Raw genomic sequence first — 23,219 nt, forward strand, 5'->3', positions numbered from 1 at the left:
CGATATCCATATATTTCGATCACGGATTGTGATCCCCTCCTCACAGTCCGTGATCGAAATATATTGATATCGTCTATTCTTCTTATCCAACACAATGGGATCTTGTGGAAATTTACGAATGTGTTACGACATTACTTTGTAGTTAAATTATTACGTGTTATTGAGGGTTGAGGGACCCCCCCCCACCCACTCCACACCCACGGTCTTAGTAATAACTGCCGTTCTTGGAGGATGACCAAATGATCATCCATACCCAAGTGATGTTACGAGAAAGGGACACTATACCACCTAACACAATTCACATGGACTTTATAGCTTGCATGGCTAAGTCACAAGGCCCTTCGGGGTATTGACCGGTGTCTTAATTCCTCATAAATACATTTTTGGGCCAATCGCACAGGCAGTGGTGCAGTTCATCACCGGGGGTGTGGTAGTGCTAATACCGCCGGTCGTCACCAGTTCAACGACTTTTGTCCTGTCAGAAACAGTGCCTCTACGCGCCGCAGAGTTGAGCGTGGGAACGGGAGAGACTCGTATGATGTTACCTTACGGTACCACAGGGCACGTTCTGTGTATTCTGTCTATGTCAGAGGAACCTCTTTGCCTCTTCCACCACTAGAAGTACCTTGAGTTGAGTCCTGCTCTGACGAACTGCAACATCAACCGTGGGTCTCTCATGAGCTGCTTCCGCAACTGTGTCAGCCTTCTCGTTCTACTGGACACCAACATGACCAAATACAAAGTTGAATGTCCCGTTCCTGCCCTACAGTGGGAGTTTTAACTGGAACGCAAGGATAGAGATCAGTGGGCGGATGCTAATACTCGGCTGATGGTGTCTCAAGGTGTCAATAAGAGACTTCGATTTCGAATGATCAACACAGGACCATAAAAGATAATTACAGGCTGCATAAATACAACACATATAGACCATCTACATCACGAAACGAAAGTCCTCAAAGTCAAGGATGACCTTGATATGAAAGGGACACAAACGCTAGCCGCAGCTCACCTACACTCACCAAGAAACATCAAAACACCCAGATACCTATACCATACATCTCTCTTCCTGGTGGAAACGTAGAAGACACCAGACTCAGAAGTAGGTAATTTATTCCCGACGTTTCGAGTCCTGTCCGGGACTCGTCCTTAGAGGATACAATGAGATACAGAAATCACATGGTCTTTAATATACTAGTAGCTGCGCCCGCCGGGGGGAACGCGGTAACCTACCAGAGGGGGGGTGGCGCAGCTACTAGTATATTAAAGACAATATGATTTCTGTATCCCATTGTATCCCCTGAGGACGAGTCCCAGACAGGACTCGAAACGTCGGGAATAGATTACCTACTTCTGAGTTTGGTGTTTTCTACGTTTCCACCATTATGGTTCCCGGAATCCATCTTTTTTCGTACATCTCTCTTCCTCCACAACCACCATGCACCCGCCTCAAGAAGCATATCCATAATCATATCGCTCACTCACAATCAACAAACTGAAATATAACACATTACTGCATGCTAGATCCAGTAATCATCTCTCTGAATCCTCTCTTTCCTGAGAGGACGGAGTCCACTTGGCCAGGCAGCGTTGCGGTCACCACCTTCTAAGTTAGCAGAAGAGGTTGGATAACTACATCAAAGATAACTGTCCAGGATGTAACACGTCATCCCATACTGTACAACACATTATGGAAGACTGCACTGCACACGCCAACGACACAATATATACTCCATAAGGGATTTGTTGAAAAATTCTGTTCCGGCCAAGGCGTTCCTCCGGGACACAGGACTGTTTGGTTAGTGTAACGAACGACAACAACAACAGGACTAGATCTTATAATCAGAATGTGCTTTAAGGCCTCATAGATAGCGGTAGCTTCGTTTTGGTACTAGGTGGAGCTAGTGTCTCTCCTGACGAAAGCTGGATCATGGGTCATGAAGATGGACCCCGTAGTGTGCTGCCTGATAGGGCCTATGGAACACTCTTTGTGAACCTTAACTTGTGAGCGTACACGTCTAGGGTCGCAGGAAGTCTTCCTTACAGGAAGGTCAAATATGCGGTACATTTTTGGTCTCCGTCCTACAGAATGGACATCAATTCACTAGAATCAGTACAGAGAAGAATGACCAAAATGATACATGGACTCAGAAATTTGCCTTACGAAAAGAGGCTTAGGCACCTTAACTTACACTCTCTGGAAAGACGCAGAGTGCGGGGTGATCTAATAGAGGTGTTCAAGTGGATCAAAGGCTTTAACAAGGGTGATGCAAACAAGGTCATCATATTAAAACAACAGGGCAGGACTCACAGTAATGGTTATAAACTGGATAAATTTAAATTTAAAAAGGAAATAGGCAAGAATTGGTTTACTAATAGGGTGGTCGACGAATGGAATAAACTTAGTAACCATGTAGTAAGCGCTGAAACTATCAGTTGTTTTAAGAAACGATTAGACATCTTTATGGATGGGGATGACAGGTGGTGATGGATACGGAGCTGCCTAGTGTAGGCCTTATGGTCTCTTGCAGTCTCCTTCATTCTTATGTTCTTATGCTCTTATAAGGGTAATTCTGATTAAATACAGGAGATGCAGCACGAGTCTTAAATACTGTAGTTTAAAGATAAGGAATACCTGAGAGTATTTCAATCATGGCAGAAGCCCTATGGTAAAAATTGAATTAGGTATGGTTTCTGTTTTTTACTAGCACTGAGAAAAGACGAATAAACATTATCCAGAAGTACTCAGAGTGGAAGCTAAAACTTAAAGAACATTAAGAAGTAACGTCATAAGCACAAGGAGACACAATCAAATGATAAACTGAAAGAAAAGGAGATGAGAGGGAAAGGTGGGTTGGGAAATACCATAAAACTAGAAAACAGACAAGAGAAACGCGACTCGAATGCATGAACGTAGAAATGATTGCACGCTCTGCTGTCAACAACGAGAGCACGCTCTCACAGATCCTCTATAAGGCTAATGTTACTCCGAGCATTCAGACGATTCCAATTAAATTGTGGTTAGTTCTAGACTATTAAAAACTGGACATGATGCAATAAGTACGACCCATCATTAAATCTAAACTAGGGAAATGTAACTAAGTAAACACGCGCGAGCGAACCACACACACACACACACACACACACACACACACACACACACACACACACACACACACACACACACACACACACACACACAGTCCCAGATTGTCAGTGCGGCGGTGCCGGCGGTACCTGGTTCGAATCCTATCCAAGGCTGAAATTATTTCAGTATCGCTGCGCTTCGAGTCGTTACTCCAACTCTCGTGGGCGGGGAGTTGGGTGTGTGTGTGCGTGTCATACGAGCTCTGAGCTCTCTTCCAGGAGGGAAATAGCTGTCGATCACGAGTCCAATACGTGATCCAAAAAAGACCAAGGTGAATCATACACACACACACACACACACACACACACACACACACACACACACACACACACACACACACACACACACACACGATCATAAGTAAACATTCATAAATCATAGAAGGATGTCTGGAGACGATATTTGATGTTGTTAAGTAAAATCAAATAGCCTTACCTGTTTTTTGTTGATACTCTTCATCATCGGTGTCAGTGAAGAACCACGTCTGGGAGAAAAAGAAAAAAAAATATGATTAGTTTTGAATTTAATATATTTATAGAAAAGTGACAACTATTGAATACACGAAGCAGTGGTAGTGATGACGTAACAATATTATCTGAACAATAAACTCAAAATGTCAAGAAAAACTATACAATTCTGATGGATGTTGACATGAAATATAAGTTAAATGCTTAGCCCCTTCAGACTGTGCCTCAATCTAAGTTAAATCATCTGGAATGAAGCAGAATAAATAATCTAGAATTAACTAGAATAAAATCTGTTAATGTGACATCATAGCAAATTAGTTAATCGAGAGGTACAAGGTCACTTGTGGTATAGATAAGGATTTAGTTTTGACTAATGTCAGTCAGCTTTATTTAGTAAGGGGAAACTCGACATGGTAAAATTACAGATCCAGCGGTGACCAGTTCTATCCATTAAGCATTGGTTAGCACCGACACTCAACAAGGACACGAGTTCAGCACCTTAACTTCGTAAGTTTGGCCAGAACAAAACCCATAACGTTGTTCTCACTATCGTAACCCATACACGAATCCATGCATCCATACTTCGTGACGTTTCATAATTTCATTTGACGGTGTTGGTTTTCCAGATGAAAAGCATCTTCATTTCGAACCTAGCTTAATCTATAAGCACCTAGAGATACCCCATTCTCATCATCTCTATTGTAACATTAATATCCTACTGTCAATTTGCATCTTTCCATTAATATTTTCCACTATTCAACCCTCTCAATTGCACACAGCCATGCCAATACCTCAACCTCCTAACATCCATACCCATTCCGACCCTTGACTAGTCTTTATGAATATTGCCTGGACTAAAAACTGGTCATTTTATGCAGTTGGGTGGTATACTCTGGCTTGTAAGTGATCTCTGGGTGCACAACTTCGCTTTCCCTGATCAGTCATGATTAGAATCTATAAAGAATGTCCTACCCGCATGAGCGCGACGTTTCACAAGCATCTCCCCTGCCGCCACTGTGACAACTGTCCTCTCTGGACGACCTCCCCGCGATGGCGTTAGACACACGTCTCAAATGGATCCCCAAAACGAACACATTATCGTCAAACATACATGCCATCAGATACCATCCGATACCATCACATACTAACTCGCATTCCAACACTACCAGTCCGCCGACCCCGAGGAAAGGTTGCCTCAGTGGGTTTTAGACCATCAGAGAGGATCCTGGAGGTGGCTGTATCGGGATTTATTCTGACAGTGGAGAAACAAGACACAAAGAAGGTATGCTGGTGATAGGAGGGGCATAGTGAGTGAATGATAGTGATAGTAGACACACAAAAATGATGATGGTGATAGTGGTAGTGGCAACGACGAAATCAATATTGACTTTGCTCTTGGTGAAAGGACAGTACTTGCAGTCATGATGATGACAGTGAAAGAGATTGTTACAGGTACTGACAGTAGTGAAGGTGATAGAGATAGAGATAGTGGGGCTATTTGTGAGCTGATGGGTAACATTGACAGACCTTTCTTTCCCGAAGCGACTGTGCGTGACTGCGTAACTCTATGGTTAGTGATTACTTCCATTCCGTATGGCCAAGTAACAAAAATAAAAGGTGCAAAGGATGAGGGTGTTGCAAGTATTGGTGCAAGTGATAACGATGGTGTGAAAATAGCTTTCGATGCGTGTGAAGGCGGTAGGAGAAATATGATGGTGAATGACAACAGTGACAAAGATAACAGAAAATCGGGATGACAGAGACGGAGATGCAGACGATAGCGGTGCTAGAACATAGGTACCACGCACATCAGCGGCTGTGATGGTTGTAGGGAGGCGGCCGCGGCAACAAATGCAGCGCCGAGCGTGGGACAGCGCGGTCAGAACCGAGCGACCCACGGCGCGTTGTTCCCACAAAGCCAGCTCGAGAATCCCGGAGGGGAAAAAAAAAAAAAAAAAAAAAAATCTCAGATTAGGTTTTAAAACCCAAAACTTATTTCCGGTAGCGATCTTCCTATAATCAACTCTACACTAATCAGGAGCTCTTCCAGGTTAAATACATCTATCTGCTAGTAAAGGTAAAATCTTTACAGATTCTTAAATCGTCCATTGCAACAGTCGAAATACCGGGTATTTTGTTTTTCAACTCACAACTGACAAGCGAGTCCTCTAAGCTTAATAAAATCGTCTTTGGGAGTTCAGTCAATTCGTCCATCAAACGATAAACCATTTCGATTTCACTAATGACCAATCTATAGTGGGAATTTTTTAGTATATGCACTTTATGTTCCTAAATGCAATTTTAGACCATTGGACGGACTTTCTTAAGCAAGATAAAATGTTCCAAAATATGCCGGGAGGAGGAAAATCTCTCATCTCCATTAACCAAAAAAGGCCGCTTCATGACCCGTTGTACTTGTATGTATGGATGTACAGTCTGTATGTATGCATATGTATGAACGTATCTATGTATGTATATATGTAGATATATATATATATATGTATATATGCATGTATGTGTGTATGTATGCATGTGTATATGCATGCATGCATGCATGAATGTATGTGTGCATGTATATATATGTATGCATGTATAAGTGTATGTATGCTTGAGTCTATGTTTTATATATGTATATATATATATATATATATATATATATATATATATATATATATATATATATACACACGTATATCTTCAACACCCTCCTAGACTACACTCGATTTTGTCAAAATATAGAATAGGTACTCTTGCAGAGAGGATTTTTTTTTTTTTTTTTTTTACCGATGAGCTTCAAACGTGGATGGTCTCAGTTCGATTCTATGGGAGAGAAAAAGGCTTTCCGGTTAGGCCCCGCGCGGGATCTTGGTTCGAACCCCCAGGGCTAATACAGGGCTATCTAACCCTACCCCGCAGTGGCAGATGTCGGAGTTGTAAACCAATGTTGCATGTCAGTGACAGCACCTGACCGACGTACCTACGTTGATTACACAGGTTGCACAGTACATTCACAATCACAGTCATCCCAACACGGCCCCCAACTCTTCCCATGTTATACACGCCATACATAGTGTCTTACCAAGCCGGAATGAACCATCGTGGCAAAGGTACAGTGGCTGTAATGTTCCTTCAGGGAAAGGCCGAGGGTCCTACAGTGGACCGTCATGGCTGATTAGCATAAAGCAGATTGAAAAGTTTGCAGGAGTGACGTGGCAGAGGATGGCGCAGTCGTGTGAATCATGGAATGCTATGAAGGAGGCCTTTGTTCAGCAGTGGACTCAGGCATTTCCCTTGACCTCACCGAAAGAAACGCTGGGATACTGTTTTGTGTTCTGCCAGTCTCGTACTGTTTTTGTGTTACTTGTTAGTAGTAGTAATAGTAGTAGTAGTAGTAGTAGTAGTAGTAATAGTCATTGGCGGGAGAGAGGCCAATGAACTGTCTCTGTGGGAGACAGATCCTGCTGCTTCCACCATACAGTTCCATGAGGATGGAGGTCGTATTGAAAAAAAAAATAAAAATAGAATATAAATAAATGAATAAATAAAGTAGTAGTAGTGGTAGTAGTGGTAGTTGTAGTAGTAGTATTAGTTGTAGTAGTAGTATTAGTTGTAGTAGTGAGGGAACAGGGATAACCCTTCGTTCACAAAGAGCTACGATAAAAGGAAAAAGGATGGAAGGGTGGGGACGGGTGCAAGCCTTGGCTGGCTACCTCCTTTTTAAGGGAAAACCTTTAGATATTATATATATATATATATATATATATATATATATATATATATATACACATATATACAACCACAATTCACTTTAATTCTAAGCCATCAACGTCGAGGAACTCGAGGAGGCATACATGCAGAAATTGAAAATGGTCAAGCTAAGGACTCGAACCTCCGCTAGCACGTAACAAGTGACAGTGATTTAGCCAATAGCGCTATATATGGGCAGCAGTATCAGTAGCAGCAACAGGAATAGGAGGGACTCCCCAAGGGATTAACTACCCACTCGTAAGATTGATGTCGTCAGTATTTTAGGTTCTTTACTGACCCTCCCCCCCCCCCAAGACACACACGAACCAGAGTCATCGTCAAGGAAGAATGTCGATCCCTGTTAAATTGTATCATCCCTTCTTTCTGATACACTACATAAATCTCTCCTGTATCACTTTTACGACTCCATTCTCTTCGGCACGATAGTGTCCCGAAGGATAGAAACGCTGGTTACAGACAGCAAAATACTAGTACTCTAGTAGTAGTAGTGGAAGAAGGAGTGGGAAGAAAAGGAAGAGGAGTAGGAGGAGAAAAAGGAATAGGAGGAAGGAGAGGGGGAGGAGATGGACAAAGAGGAGGAGAAAGAAGAGGGGGCGGAGAAATTGGGAGAGGAGGAGGATAAAGAGGTGGAGGAAGAGGAGAAGGAGGAGCTGCAGGAGGAGGATAAGGAGAAATAGGAAGACGAGGACGACAAAAAGGTGGAGGAGGAGGACAAAGAAGTGGAAGAGGAGGACAAAGAGGTGGAGGAGGAAAAGGAGGAGCAGGAAGAGGAGGAGGACAAAGAGGTGGAGGAGAAAGAAGAGGAGGAGGAGGAGGAGGAAGGGAGAGCGCTCGCCAGTTGTCATCTTGCCTTATGTGAAGATGATTAAAATAATCTTTAGCTAATAAAAATCCTGCTTCCGGCCTGAAGGCTCTTGGGGCTGCATATATTGGAGTGACCTCTCCGACGCCCGCCCCGCAACACTCCTATTACTAGTCTGAGAAATAGTATATAACCTGTACAACAAATATATTTTTCTATCACTCCTGCCTCTGAACATATATTTATACATAATTTTTCCGATTATTTAGAGAAAAATTACAATAATGTTGTAATTAACCATGAAAGTACAAACTATCAACAAAGAAAAGAAAAAGGATTCATCATATTAGTGTTTGGATTTCGTGCATACATACACAGCAGGAAATAACGTTTTCCGATAACTTAGAGAAAAATTACAATAATGTTGTAATTAACCATGAAAGTACAAATTATCAACAAAGAAAAGAAAATGCATTCATCACATTAGAGTTTGGATTTCGTGCATACATAGTACACAGCAGGAAATAACGTTTTCCGATAACTTAAGAGAAAAATTACAATAATGTTGTAATTAACCATGAAAGTACAAATTATCAACAAAGAAAAGAAAATGCATTCATCACATTAGAGTTTGGATTTCGTGCATACATAGTACACAGCAGGAAATAACGTTTTCCGATAACTTAAAGAAAAATTACAATGTTGTAATTCGCCATGAAAGTACAAACTATCGACAAAGAAAAGAAAATGCATTCATCACATTAGTGTTTGGATTTCGTGCATACATAGTACACGCAGGAAATAACGTTGCTGTACCATTTGACTTCCTGCTTTGAACACCATGTGACGCGAAAGAGCTTTTATGTATTCTCGCCTGCATTCTCCATCCTGCGCCTGCGCCGCTTCTCCAGCCTCCGTCTAGAGCAGGGGTTCTTATCCTTTTTTCTCCAATTCCCCACTTTTTAGTGAGCCAACTCTCCATTTCCCACCACAGCATCGGTCTTTGACAAATTCGATTTTAACCCATGCAGTGTTTAGTACGTAAATATACGCTTTGCTTTTTTGTGCCATTTCATGGCCCTTAATTTTTGTTTGCATATAATAGATAAACAAACAAAAAGAAACAAAAACACATCGATTAAAAAAAAGAAAAAAGACAGTGGTTCTTCTGTCCGACCGGTCATTCCCCACTTGGCAACTCCGTCATTCCCCACCAGTGGGGAATTCCCCACAGGTTAAGAACCACTGGTCTAGAGGCAATCTCTTCATTAGAAATCTGCATTGTTCCCGGTCGAGTTTTCTCCAGCAGTCCATTCTACAACTGAACGCACGAGTCCGCAAGCCTTCTGGCTTATGATAACATACATTCACAATAAGAGGAATGTTCCAAATAGTGAAAATATTCAACAGACTTCCCATACTCATCCCCCCAACTTTCACTCTGGGGGAGAAAAAAATCCCACCTTGGGGGCAAATTTCCTACGAGTGGGGAGACTACGGCCCCTTTACCTTTCTCCAACTGCCCTCCCTCCCCTCCTCCAGCCTGCTCGTTGCCTTGTCTTTGTAGGGCGATCCCCCTACTCCTCCCTGCCCTTTATCCCTCGGTCAACTGGTACCTTTCAACCCTTCTTTATCCTTCCTGCATTCACTTCCGCCCTCTCCCCCTCCCCCTCCCCCTCCCTCTCCTCTCAGTGACCACCAAGCCCTTCAAATCCCCTTCAGGTCCTACATCTATCTCTGTCACTGACCACGAAACCGTCTTTCACTCCTGAAGGGAGGAAAAGAGTAACTCGAGAAAAAGAATTAGAAATGAAATAGAAGAAACTAGTGGAAAGGGAAAGAAGATAAGTAGTGGAGGAGAAGAAGGAACGAGGGACAGTAGCAAGGGATTAGGAATACATACGATGAGATACGACGTTATCCCAGCTGAGTAAGACCACAGAACATCAACTAGAATTAAAATTTCAAGAGCGGTGACAACAATCAACGCACTAAAACATGAGAAGGCCATAAATACTAAAAGAATACAAGAAAATAGGTATGATATTTTCGTGTGTGTGTGTGTGTGTGTGTTCACCTTGGTCTTTGGATCACGTGTTGGACTCGTGATCGACAGCTATTTCTCTCCCGGGAGAGAGCTCAGAGCTCATATTACCGATCTATGGGTAATGCTATGACCTTACACACACACACACACATCCAACTCCCCGCCCACGAGAGTCAGAGTAACGACCCGAAGCGCAGCGATGCCGAAATAATTTCGGCCCTGGGCAGGATTCGAACCAGGTACTGCCGCACCTCCGTACTGGCAGTCAAGTACTCTATCAACCGCGCCACCGAGTGAGAGAGAGAGAGAGAGTGTGTGTGTGTGTGTGTGTGTGTGTGTGTGTGTGTGTGTGTGTGTGTGTGTTTCCCTAGTTGTAAACGGGTTTGGAGTTGTGCTCAAGTGGTCTTGTCTATATCTTATCTTATCAAACTCTGCCTTACATTCATTGATGTTGTTGAGCTGGGTTATATTTTCTTCCAAACTGTTCCACAGATGAACGCATCTAGTGAAAGTTGTACTTCCTAACATATTCGAAGCGATCTTGCTTTTCACATCATTTACTCTGACCCCTAGTTGAACTTTCATCCCATGCTAGTATATCCCCTTGTCCATTTTTCTTTTCTTATCTAAATACCATTATTATATCGCCTTTCTCTCTCTCTCTCTCTCTCTCTCTCTCTCTCTCTCTCTCTCTCTCTCTCTCTCTCTCTCTCTCTCTAGTCTGGGGTTAATTAGTCTTTATTTTTCTATCATGTCCTTAAGCATGTAAGGAATCACCAATCTTACATTCATCATCAATCTCTTATTTTCCTATTTTCTTCATATGATCTACTATTTCATTTTCTGATTAAATATCTTAATCTTTTTCGTTTTTTATCTTTGTGATTTTTTCATCTCAATCTTATCAATTTTCTCAATTTTGTTACTTATCTATTTATCCATTTTATTTTTATTCAATTCCAAAATTCACATCTTTGCAATTGATCTAATTTTCAATCTTTGACACCAATCACAGCCATTGTCCAAGTCTTCTTGTAGCAATTCAGAATTCTCTTAGTTTTTTTTTTTTTTTCACTTTTTTTTTTCGGGATCTTGGCAGGAGAGGATGTCAAGATCATTGAACAAATGGAACCTCGGAAGTTGGATCAATGACATTCAGAACCGAGTCAAAGCTATGAGCAGCGGAGAGGAAGGTTTTGAAGAAAACAAGAGATAATATATGATGAAATAGGAACTCTTAACATCAGAAGAGAGCTTGGAAGTGAGAGTATAACTGAAGTAGCTGAAAGAAATTAACTGAAGTGGAGTGGGCATGTGCGGAGGGTAGAGTAATGGGAGATTGACCGAGATGGAAATTACGACCACCACCAAGAAGGCAGAATAGACAAAGAGACAACGAAGAACAAGAGAGAAGATAAATACATAGACAGAGAATTATGGAGAGAAATTGTAAGGAGAGGCTTACGAGCGAGGAATACTTAGATATCTGAACAAAAGAGGGTGAGAAGGACGTTTATTGTCCAAATGCATCACATGAGTTTTAACGTATGGTGGAGAATTGTCGTTTTGTTGCTGAAGCACAATTGATTTCTGGCAATTACTATGGGGGTATGCAATAATTGTGACTGTTGAGAAGGATTTTGACTGTTGCAGGTACCATAGGACAAGTTTTACCTGTGAAGGTGAACCTCGTTGCAAGAAATTATGCCCTCGTAATTCCGAGCATAAGTAGTGACTGGAACACGTGCGGACGATTTCGGTAGTGACTCGGTGATTTATTGCTGGAGATGTCTTCTGGATGCATTATGGTTAACTTTTATGTGTACGAATATAAGCGATGTAACTTACTCTTGCGAGTATACGAGGGTCATAATTCTTATATAGTTGTGACCATCTCCTGGGCCTGTGATGAATCAATTATTTGTTGTCTCCTGTACATAATGCTACATTTTTTTTAACTATTGAGGCGTATCCAACCCCTGCATGGTGTAAGGGTTTTTCCCCTCTGCTCAATAAAATCACATGACGGCAGACTGAACAAATGTTAAAATGAAAATCAACCAAATGGTTTATGGTTAATAGTATTTTGGTGCACAATCCTTGATACCCAATTCCCTCTCGTGAGTGTACTAGTTACAAAAGAACATGTGTTATTCATACGAAACATGGTTCTCCAAACTTCTAACGTGTTTATATCTTATAGTATTTGCCAAGTTCATGCAAATGCAAAACATCCATACACTGCTTAGAAACACAAAGGACGTTATTTCCTTGATGAGCAAAAAGCAATTTTACCTTGACGATTCGTCAACAAAATGACGGAATACCGCACGAAGGACAGTGACATTTTTCAAATTGTTTGACTGTACTTATGCGCAGGTAGGCTATGTAATCTTTTCATCGACAAGAGAGACAATTTGTAAACCCAAAACGCTATTTACCGCGCGCTCAAAGGCTGATTAGACATCCTACCAGGACGCTGTTCCTCGTTCGAACGGGATATTTCTACGATTGCCCAACATACCAACGACGCCACTTACCCTCAAGGTGTCTCTAGTAAATAGCCCAAGAGCATGCAAGTCCCTGTGTTGGGCAGCTTTGCGTGTAGAGCACGGGATAAGACATCGAATATGCAAATCACTAGTCTCCATATCCATTACTTATGTATTTATTATCCTGGAGAAAGAGCAAGTACCAATTGTGTCCTATTGGGCGCCGCCTTAAACAGCTGTGTGTGACCGACTGCTCTGGGAAAGCGTGCGTGGGGACCGTTCTCGCGTCTACGTAGAGGGATACGTCTCACAGACTCTGCGGGCAGCTGTCTCAGACCTTGCATTATTCGCCTGACCACAACCAATCAACATTATGCAAATATATGTTTTCCCAATCAGTGAGGGCATTCATGGTTGCAACATTGCGTGCAAAACGAAAACACTGGGACCAACAAGATGACATCTTTGAATGCTTAAGCGCTCGTATACATGCACAGGGTGGTCAGGTACTTCAGCGGTAGATGGGCGTCAGCGCGTATGTTTACCATATACTTGCAAGAAACAGGCTGGACAGAAGAATAAAGAAAATTACTTTGGAAACGAGTTCCGTGTATCTCGTCAATTTGCTCGTTTATATATACGTAATGAAACCCAAGCATATCCATACAGTGAAAGACATACGTTTCACTTTAGGCGCAAAATTGCAACAGTATATATGTTGTTTTACGCACAAATGAACATGGATGCAGTTGAGTATTGATATTATTCCTATGACAAAGCAAATATTGTATGCACTGATATTCATATTCGGTAGCTCTTGCAGTAATCCCATCTAGCTGAACACACAGTTGCGGACATTTTCGAAAGGCCGAATAAAAGACAACACCCAGGGTAGCCTACCACCTCTTTAGCCTCGACAGCAATTACTCTCCCGGATGAGCTCAGAGCTCATTTATGTCTCGATCTTTGGGTAATGCTGACTTCACAAACACACGCACACACACACACACACACACACACACACACACACACACACACACACACAGTCTCTCTCTCTCTCTCTCACACACACACACACACACACACACACACACACACACACACACACACACACACACACACACACACTCTCTCTCTCTCTCTCCCTCCCTCTCTCTCTCTCTCACACACACACTCTCTCTCTCACATACACAATTCCTTGCCCACCTGAGTTGGAGTGCTGGCTCGCACTGCGCCGATGGTGATTTGTTTTTCTTCAGCCCTGGGCGGGACTCGAACATGGATCACTGAATTAGCGGTCGAGAACGGTATCACTGCGTCGTCGCGCGCGTGCGTGTGTGTGTAATATATAGGATATTAACTTAATCAATCTTATCCAGCCAATATTTTTGGTACTTTAGTAACATCACAACGGACCAGTCACGCAGCATCGTCTGAAGACCCATTATGGAGAAATGATCACTCCCTTGCTCGGTTTTACTTCCATCATTAAATATTTCCTTGAACACCACCGTGACTCTACGATATCATATTGTGCGATCTTGTTCTCTAGGATAGAAGCACTGGTTATTACCGACGACTGATTAATAGTACAGTACACACGTGTCCACGATGAATGTGGACTTTTCTATTTTTCTCCCCAAATACTTCTCCCCAGTTACACTCTACCCCAACTCTTTATTACGTGTGTGTGTGTGTGTGTGTGTGTGTGTGTGTGTGTGTGTGTGTGTGTGTGTGTGTGTGTGTGTGGATACATATAGTGTAGTTATCATGCGTATCACTTTCTCGAATGTACAGTATAATCATGCTCTTATCCATTCGTGAGAATATTTATGATAGTGGCGTGCGTGTAAAAATTAATAGACAATAAATGAATAAATACAATAAATAAAAAAAACACTTATATGCTAGACATAACCACATACTCCCGAACGAATTTGATACCATTACAGAATAGCTATGACATTCACTATTTCCTCGCTACAAAATCAAGATCCCATACCACCAAACTCACCATACAGCAACCTGCACAACTACACTTTACGCATCGTTACAAAAAGCCCAAACCGAACCTAACCACGACAACGAACCTGTCATTAACTACCACCACCATGCCGCTAAAACTCTGGTTAACGGCTCGAAGTCGACCCGAGCACCGACAGACAGACCACCGGCACCGCCGAGTCGGGTCCCTGGAGGCCCTTGGGACCGTCGTGAGGGCCAAGTCACGGCCGGAGTCCCTTCGGGTGTGACAACGACCCCGAATACAAGATCTCGTAAAGCTCCGGTCGGTTCTCTGGTTTGCACAAACATGCATATATATATATATATATATATATATATATATACATATATATATATATATATATATTTCTAAACAGAAATGTAGTAGCACATTTGTAAATTACACACAGGAACCCACAGTCGGAGAAAGAATAAACTTCGAATAAAGAAAAATCCTATATTTCGGCTATCAACTGTAGCCCTCTTCAGACTTTCCTGAAGAGGGCTACGGTTGATAGCCGAAATGTAGGAGTTTTCTTTATTCGAAGTTTATTCTTTCTCCGACTGTGGGTTCCTGTGTGTAATATATATATATATGCAGAGTAGACCACTTGGAAAAAGAAACTAACGAAGCACTTTTTGCACTGAAGATGTAATATACGAAAGCGCTCTGTTTCGTTACTTTCTTTTTCCAAGTGGTCTACTTTGCATAAGTTAACACACGTAGTCGTGTTCTTATTAGTATATATATATTCATATATACATTTATATATATATATATATCTATATATATATATATATATATATATATGTATATCGTATACTTGGGGCGCAGGTTCTCCTTGATACACACTGAGTTAAACACCACAGCATTGTCACAATTATTCATCTTCTTCCTAATATTTTCAGTTCTCCTCATTATAGCTCTGACTCTGGGAGGGTGATCGTAAACTTTGGATAACTTTGGACAATTGGTTTACGATCACCTTCCCAGAGTCAGAACTACAGTGAGGAGAATTGAAAATATTAGGAAGAAGATAAATAACTGTGACAATGCTGTGGTGTTTAACTCAGTGTGTGTGTGTGTGTGTGTGTGTGTGTGTGTGTGTGTGTGTGTGTGTGTGTGTGTGTGTATGTATATATATATATATATATATATATATATACTGTATATATATATATATATATATATATATATATATGAACCTTCCAGTACCTTTTATTTGCTCTTTACTCTCATCCCTTCACTCTCACGCTCTCTTAAATCTATCTCACTCAAACTCTATCTCAAAGCAAGGAGATGGTACTAGTGTGCAACAATGCTTCTACATTGCAAACCATCAAACCCTGAACTCGTAGTACTGTCATTAAGGTGTGATTTTAGGCTCTGCCAAAGAGCAAACTGCACGCTTATTCCAGCCGCATCTTGACACCAACAACACGGAAACATACTTTACAAATCTTGTAGCTAACTCAATCAAATTTTATTCATACACTGGGCACTAATTATGTATGTCAGAACGTCCAAGGCCTTATTTAGAACGATGGTCGGTCACTAAGCTAAATAAAATCGTTTCGTGTTTGAAACGATAAAAACTGTAAACTTCGCCTTATACTGCCGACTCAATGTATAACTTAATAGGCAAGCCAACTGCAACACCATAACCAATTGCTTGCCTGTCTACCCGATAGCCAAAACAGGCCAAACCCAACCTGTTCGACACGCCCAGACATACTCTCTCATAATATTAACTCTTCCCTCAACCTCTGCACAGTGACACAGTCAATGAGTTTTGCTTCGGCCAACACCGAAATAATTCATTCAACTGAAAATGAAAGAACGAAGTCCGGATCGATAGAGACTTGGTTTCATGTTCGTGAGTCCTCCGCCCTCCCTTTGAACATTTTCACTACTATTCATGACCTTTACCTACTGTGTATTTCATATTTTATCGTATATATACGACTTTATATATTCATGGCATATGGTTGACCTGCTGGCATTGCACACCAAAGATTAGACCTTTCCTCATCACTATCAATCACGACAGAAGCATTTCTTTTGATGACTACCATGGGATTGTATTCAGTCGAAGGAAATCCTCTGCGCAACAAAAGTGCTGAAAGATTATTTTTTTTATTCGCTGCCCGGTGCTAGTAACGAGAGGAACCTGAGTCCAGAAATATAACCCCCTAATTAGTCAATTACCACTCCTTCTTATTGGAAAAACATGTTCGAAATACGTAAGTTTGAGATACGCAACCTGTTCAGGGACGCATCCATCGCGTAACTCATGAGGCAATTTTACTTTAACTTAGGTAACGTCACCCCTTGTGTGTGTGTGTGTGTGTGTGTGTGTGTGTGTGTGTGTGTGTGTGTGTGCATGTACATATATATATATATATATGTGCATATACATATATATATATATATATATGTGTGTGTGTGTATGTATGTGTATATATATATATATATATATATATACACATATATATGATATGAATATGTACATGTGTATATGTGTGTGTGTATAGTTATAACAATAATAACTGCAACAAAAATAACAACTTCCTCAACATAGGTCCCTCCTCTGTTGATTACGTAGCACCGAACAGCCCCATCAAACTAGTCGAGGATGTCCGCTCCAATTAGGAGTCGTACTCACTGCCCCCGGCAGACATGACTGCGAACACTGCACAGAACCTATGAAATTAGTTGCGGTTAGCTTTAGGTAAGGCACGTCAATCACACACAAAAGTTAGCAAAAACATAAAGGGGGAGACGAGGAGAATAAGAAGGAGAGGTAACTAAGGGGAAAGTTCTGATGGAGGAGAAGATGTGTGTGGATAGAGGGTGCGATTCAGAGCCAAAAAAGGAAGAGAATGAACAAAGATGGGCGCCTCCCGTAACGCATGTCTCTTTTTCTATTAATTTGTCTGCTATCGGGCCATTTCATCTCTGTTACACTCCATCTTTAGCAAAGGAATTAACAGAACAGAGGGAGCTTAAAGAAAAAGATAAGGGGAAATGACGAGGGAAGGTATGACATGGGTGGGTTAAGAGTATGTGTATGAGGCTGGTAATACTAAAAAGAAAAGCTGCCTGGGTCTTTCGACGACCACCGAGGCTGTATGGTAGGTGGAAGCATGGGCAAAAGCGATGCGATCCAGGGAGGAGCGCAAAGAAGAAGAAGAAAGAAAGAAAGAAAAAAAGAAAGAAAAAAAAACATTCGCCGTCTGCCTGTCCGCCTAGTAGTCTGCTGTCTTCCTAATGACCGGTACACTTTGTGCCCGCAGGCTAAGGTGCTGGTCGATCTTGTCCGCACGCGGCTCTCAGCTATTTCTCATTTCACTTATTCCCCACTTAATCACCGAGTCTTTTCACTGAGCTTTCGGCCTCATCACAATGTCAATTTTCATTTCAATGTAACGACCCATCATCACAAAGGATTACAAAGGAAGAGCATGTGGACAGGAATTTTTTTTTGTTTATAATTAGGTCGGACGCTAAGAATAGATAGTTAAACGAAGAAATGAAGAAACAAGCAAACCAAACAATTGCCAGGCATTACAAAAATAGCTTCGAACCGTATTACATTGCACTGCCTCTGCAGTAAGTTTATTCCATTCATTGACTACAAGATTGGTGAAGTTGTTTCTACCAGGTTGACGGCTTGACAGCTTGAGGCTGTTATTACATGAGTGATGAAATAAAGAATCTGGGTTCTTGTACGTAGTGATGAATGGAGGAGTGGATGTAGAGCTCTAGCAAAAAGTAAAGGAAGTAAGTGAAGGTGAATTGAACAATGTTTTGAGAAATAGGAGTTTAGGGGTAAATAAGAAGTGATTATATCCACGATGCTGGAATATCAGGGATACTGAGAGAAAGAGGCAGAATGTTTTTGAGATTGTTTGAGAAATATGATAGGGGATATAAAAATGAAACGCGTGAGAAATTTCCAGGCGAGGCAGAAAACATGGCTGGGAAGGGAACTGTCCGATCGGGTAGAACGGATGGCTGAGATGGTTTAGGTATGTGGACATAGTGAACGAGGAAAGACTGGCAAAGAGTGTGTAGAAAGAAGAGGCGTGCTCGAGAAGACCAGAATGAGATGGAAGGACGGAGAGCTTTGGATGCATGTGGAATGTCTTTCATTATTATCATTAAATAAGACAAATCAGTTAGAATAAGGAACCCCCAACAAATGAAGCACCGAAAATATTAATCGTTAATAATAAAAAAGAAATACAGCAACAACATACCATGGTACCAAAATGAGAACCTTGATGGCTTTACTTTGAAGCCTACTGCCAGTTTCACAAGTGTCGAAGAGGAAAAAAAGAATAGGAAAGACTGAAGTCAACGAAAGGAGACTGAGAGCAGATGAAGGGATGACGTAGCTCGAACGATGAGGTGAGGGTAAACTAGATCCAGCTGTCGGGCTCTGTGGAAGAGCTGCATTGCTCTTCACCTAAAAATTATGGTGGGGCGGGAAACGGGACAACACAGTACCGCATTTCAATTTCTGCATGTCGGCCTCCATCAGGTCTCCCGATGTTGATGGCTTAGAATTAAAGTGCATTGCGGTTGTTAAATATATATATATATATATATATATATATATATATATATATATATTTACATATATAAAACACACACACACACATATATATATATATATATATATATATATACATATATAAATGTATACACACATCTTATCTATACATATATATATATATATATATATATATATGTATACACATTATATCTATACATATACGAGTATATATATATGGAAGCTTGCTGGCTGAGCGGGTTAAGGCGTCGTTACTTCTGGCGAAAGTCGAAGGGATGGCGGTTCGAATCCTGCCACCGGCGAAGTTGAACCAAGGGCATGGTTCATTAAATTCCACGCTATAAAGTCCTCTATGAGGGGCACCGTCCTAGTCTCTCTCTCTCTCTCTCTATATATATATATATATATATATATATATATATATATATATATATATATACAAACATTTGTTTTACATAAGTAACCATATTTTTCTTAGCACTCCGCTATTAAGACGAGTCTGCTCACACAAATTTGAATTTCACATTTTTTCATACATTTTTTCCTTCTTAGTCTTGCCGCGTTGCATTTTTTCTTTCGTTCACTTTTCTCCTCACAAATTTATTCTTTGTACTCTGAGTCCCCTTTAGTGCTGATCCTACTCATCATTACTCATGTATCATCGACAAAATAATGAAAAATAAAATCACTTAAAAGCACATTTGTCTGCCAAACACTTATCAACCACTACATTATAATGCCGTGACCCCTAGGAACCCGTCCTTCGGTACCCTGCCCAGCTCCCACGATGAAGTCCGGTAAGCCCGTTGTTGAAGACAACCTCATAGCCAAATTAGCGCGTTCCTTTCCAACCCATTAAAATGAGTTGCACTTTTCCCCATTTGTGAACGTATGGTAGACAATGAAATATGAAAGTCCCCGAACTATATATACATATATATATATATATATATATATATATATATGTAATATATATGTATACATATATATATATATATATATATATATATATATATATATCAACCACATTGCACTTTGATTCTAAACCATCAACTTCGGACGAACCGTGGAGGCATATGCAGAAACTGAAACGTGGTACGCCCGAGGACTCGCACCAACGCGGCGAGAACGTTACCAGTGCCGTATTGACTATTAGATCAATGCACCATTAAGAAAGATATAAGTTGAGCGCAACTATATATATATATATATATATATATATATATATATATATATCTATATATATATATATATATATATATATAATAGTAATAATGATGATATTGATGATAATAATAACAACAACAAAAGGTCACACCATTCCAGCTTTCCAGTCCTTACATTCTTTTACTGAGCTATGCGCATCGGAAGTAGACAATAATAGCGCACAGTGCATAACGTGATGGTTTAAGAGACCTAGACTGAAACCACGGAAAGGTGAAAGAAACCACGATAATCTCTTAAAAAAAAACCTTTGAAAGTCATATTGTGTTTTATAATAATTTTTTCTGAACAAAAACAAGAAAAAAATTATTTCGTGTGAAATTTAGGTTCGGGTGAGGACGCTGAACAAGTCATTTTCTACAGTGGCCTGGTTCCTCTCAAAATGTTCAAGCAAAACCAATATAATCACACAACAGGTAAATCCATCACAAGAATGAATGCAACGCCGTGGTAGTAACAGAACAACAGAAATGATCAAAACCGTCATAATTGTACTTCATTTTCTCTCCATATTCATGTTTACTTTCCCTCCCAAGCTTCTATATCAATGGAATGAAGTAGACCATCATCATATTTCTCATCTTCTCCCGAGATAGAGCCCCTTTTCACCGTAAAGACGATCCCAGGGCCGTGACGATGTGGCGACGTAGGCAAGATGGCGGTCGGACCAAGGCTGTTGTGCGGATAAGTGGGAAGTGATTACCGTCCATAACAATTGGGTGGTCTGCTAATCCATCACTTGCAAGTACCGGTAATGATCTGATTTTTGGTTGTCCGCTAATACAGGAGCTCAGCTTTTTGGTAGTAAATTCTATATTATATCCAGACCTCCGTAAAAAAAAATATATATTTGTTTAAAAAGATATAGGTCAAACAGCGATCACGTTGCATGTTACCCAGGACAAATAACACTATCAAGCACGACAATAGGGTTTTAAGACTTATAAAGTACTTCACTGTAACATGAACATGAAGTTGGATGATAAAATATGATGATAAAGTTCACTTAAACTGAATTCTGAACACCAAATATTCAACAGAACTGGGGAAAACAATTTCCACCAAAATGCTCGACTTGTATTTTTTCGCGTGCAACTTCTTTCTTACCCGAACCTCGCAACTAAAGCTCCGGGAAATATATACATTTTACTGCACAGTAGGTATGTTATTGTCTGCTGTCAAATATTAGTTTTACAGTATAGGTGCTGCGTCCCTTGAGTCGACTTCCACAGCCACAGGTCTTGTCTCTCAGATATGCTGGAGAGAGAGAGAAAGAGAGAGAGAGATAGATAGAGAGAGGGAGAGAGAGAGAGAGAGAGAAAGAGAGAGAAAGGGAGAGAGATAGAGAAAGAGAGAGAGAGGGAGAGAGAGAGAGAGGGATAGAGAGAGAGAGAGGTAGAGAGAGAGAGAGGGGGGGGGTAGAGAGAGAGAGAGGGGTAGAGAGAGAGCGAGAGAGAGAGAGAGAGAGAGAGAGCGATAGCGGTTCACATTCCTCCCTGAAGTGATATGCGATTAGGTGGGAATCGAACTTGCATGCTTCCTCGCCACTCCGGTTCCGACCATGACTCGACGAGGATGATGTAGCAACAACACACTTTGTCGTCACCAGCCTGAGCCCCCACCAGCCGGGGCTTGCAGACGAAGGAAAATAAACCAGAAGAGTCGAGGACAAAAAGAGCAAACAAGAGCAGGTGTAGAGAGAGGCCGTGGTGCGAAAAACAAAGGGCAAGGCATGTGTAGAGAGTAGAGGGAGGGGATGAATCAAGATCAAGGGAAAAGAAAGGAGATTAAAGATATGTAGGAAGGAGACGATCATGAGAAAGTGGATGGTATGAGGTGGTCTGAAAAAATAAAAGAGGCAGTGAAGCGGAACAAAAGTACGAGTATCTTCGTTAGGACGACATTAAATATCATTCTGTCTCTCGCCAGGAAATTGTAACACTTCGATTTAAAGAACTTCATCGTAACCAAAGGTTATGGTCATGAAAGAAGAGGGACATCAAAGTAGATAGTATATATATATATATATATATATATACATATATATATATATATATATATATATATATATATATATATATATATATATATATATATAATAGGAAGTGTAAAGATGGATTAAGAAATGAAAATTATAAAAGGAAAATTAAAAGACCGGATGAGAGATTCTTAATTAACTCCGTGGAACTAGAAGGGCGTCGAGGAGGTCCGGGAGGAAGAGGAGGAGGAGGAGGAGGAGGAAGTGGCGGAGGTGGCGGAGGAGGAGGAGGAGGAGGAGGAGAATGAGGAGCAGAAGGAGAAGGAAGAGGAAGAGAAATTGTCGAAGGAGAAGGAGGAGGTGGAGAAGTAGGAAGTGGAAGGGAAGGAGGAGGAAGAGGAGGAGGAAGTGGGAGAGGTGGCGGAGGAGGAGGAGGAGGTGGAGCAGGAGGAGGAGAATGAAGAGCAGAATGAGAAGGAAGAGGAAGATAAATTGGCGAAGGAGAAGGAGGAGGTGGAGAAGTAGGAAGTGGAAGGGAAGGAGGAGGTGGAGAAGAAGGAGATGGAAGGGAAGGAAGAGGAGGGGAGGAGGAAGAGGGGAGAAGTAGGAGGAAAAGAAAGAAGTAGAGGAGGAGGAAAAAGGAAGAAAAGGAGAGGAGCAGAAGAAAGAAAGCGAAGAGGAGTAGAAAGAGGAGAAGGGGAATAGAAAACAG

At 41.2% G+C, this 23,219-nt stretch overlaps 1 protein-coding gene across 1 annotated transcript in view; it reads right to left on the reverse strand.

Annotated features, from left to right (window-relative positions):
• Window positions 1-23,219, reverse strand: part of LOC143023791 (fringe glycosyltransferase-like) — a 125,566-nt gene that overhangs the window by 47,853 nt on the left and 54,494 nt on the right. Inside the window, exon 2 of the mRNA XM_076182408.1 lies at window positions 3,581-3,629. Coding sequence (XP_076038523.1) covers window positions 3,581-3,629 — 49 coding nt within the window. The remainder of the gene's footprint in view (window positions 1-3,580; window positions 3,630-23,219) is intronic.

This window comes from Oratosquilla oratoria, unplaced genomic scaffold (assembly GCF_046742065.1).
Source record: "Oratosquilla oratoria isolate Oo_2021 unplaced genomic scaffold, ASM4674206v1 SCAFFOLD61, whole genome shotgun sequence".
Lineage (NCBI taxonomy): Eukaryota > Metazoa > Arthropoda > Malacostraca > Stomatopoda > Squillidae > Oratosquilla > Oratosquilla oratoria.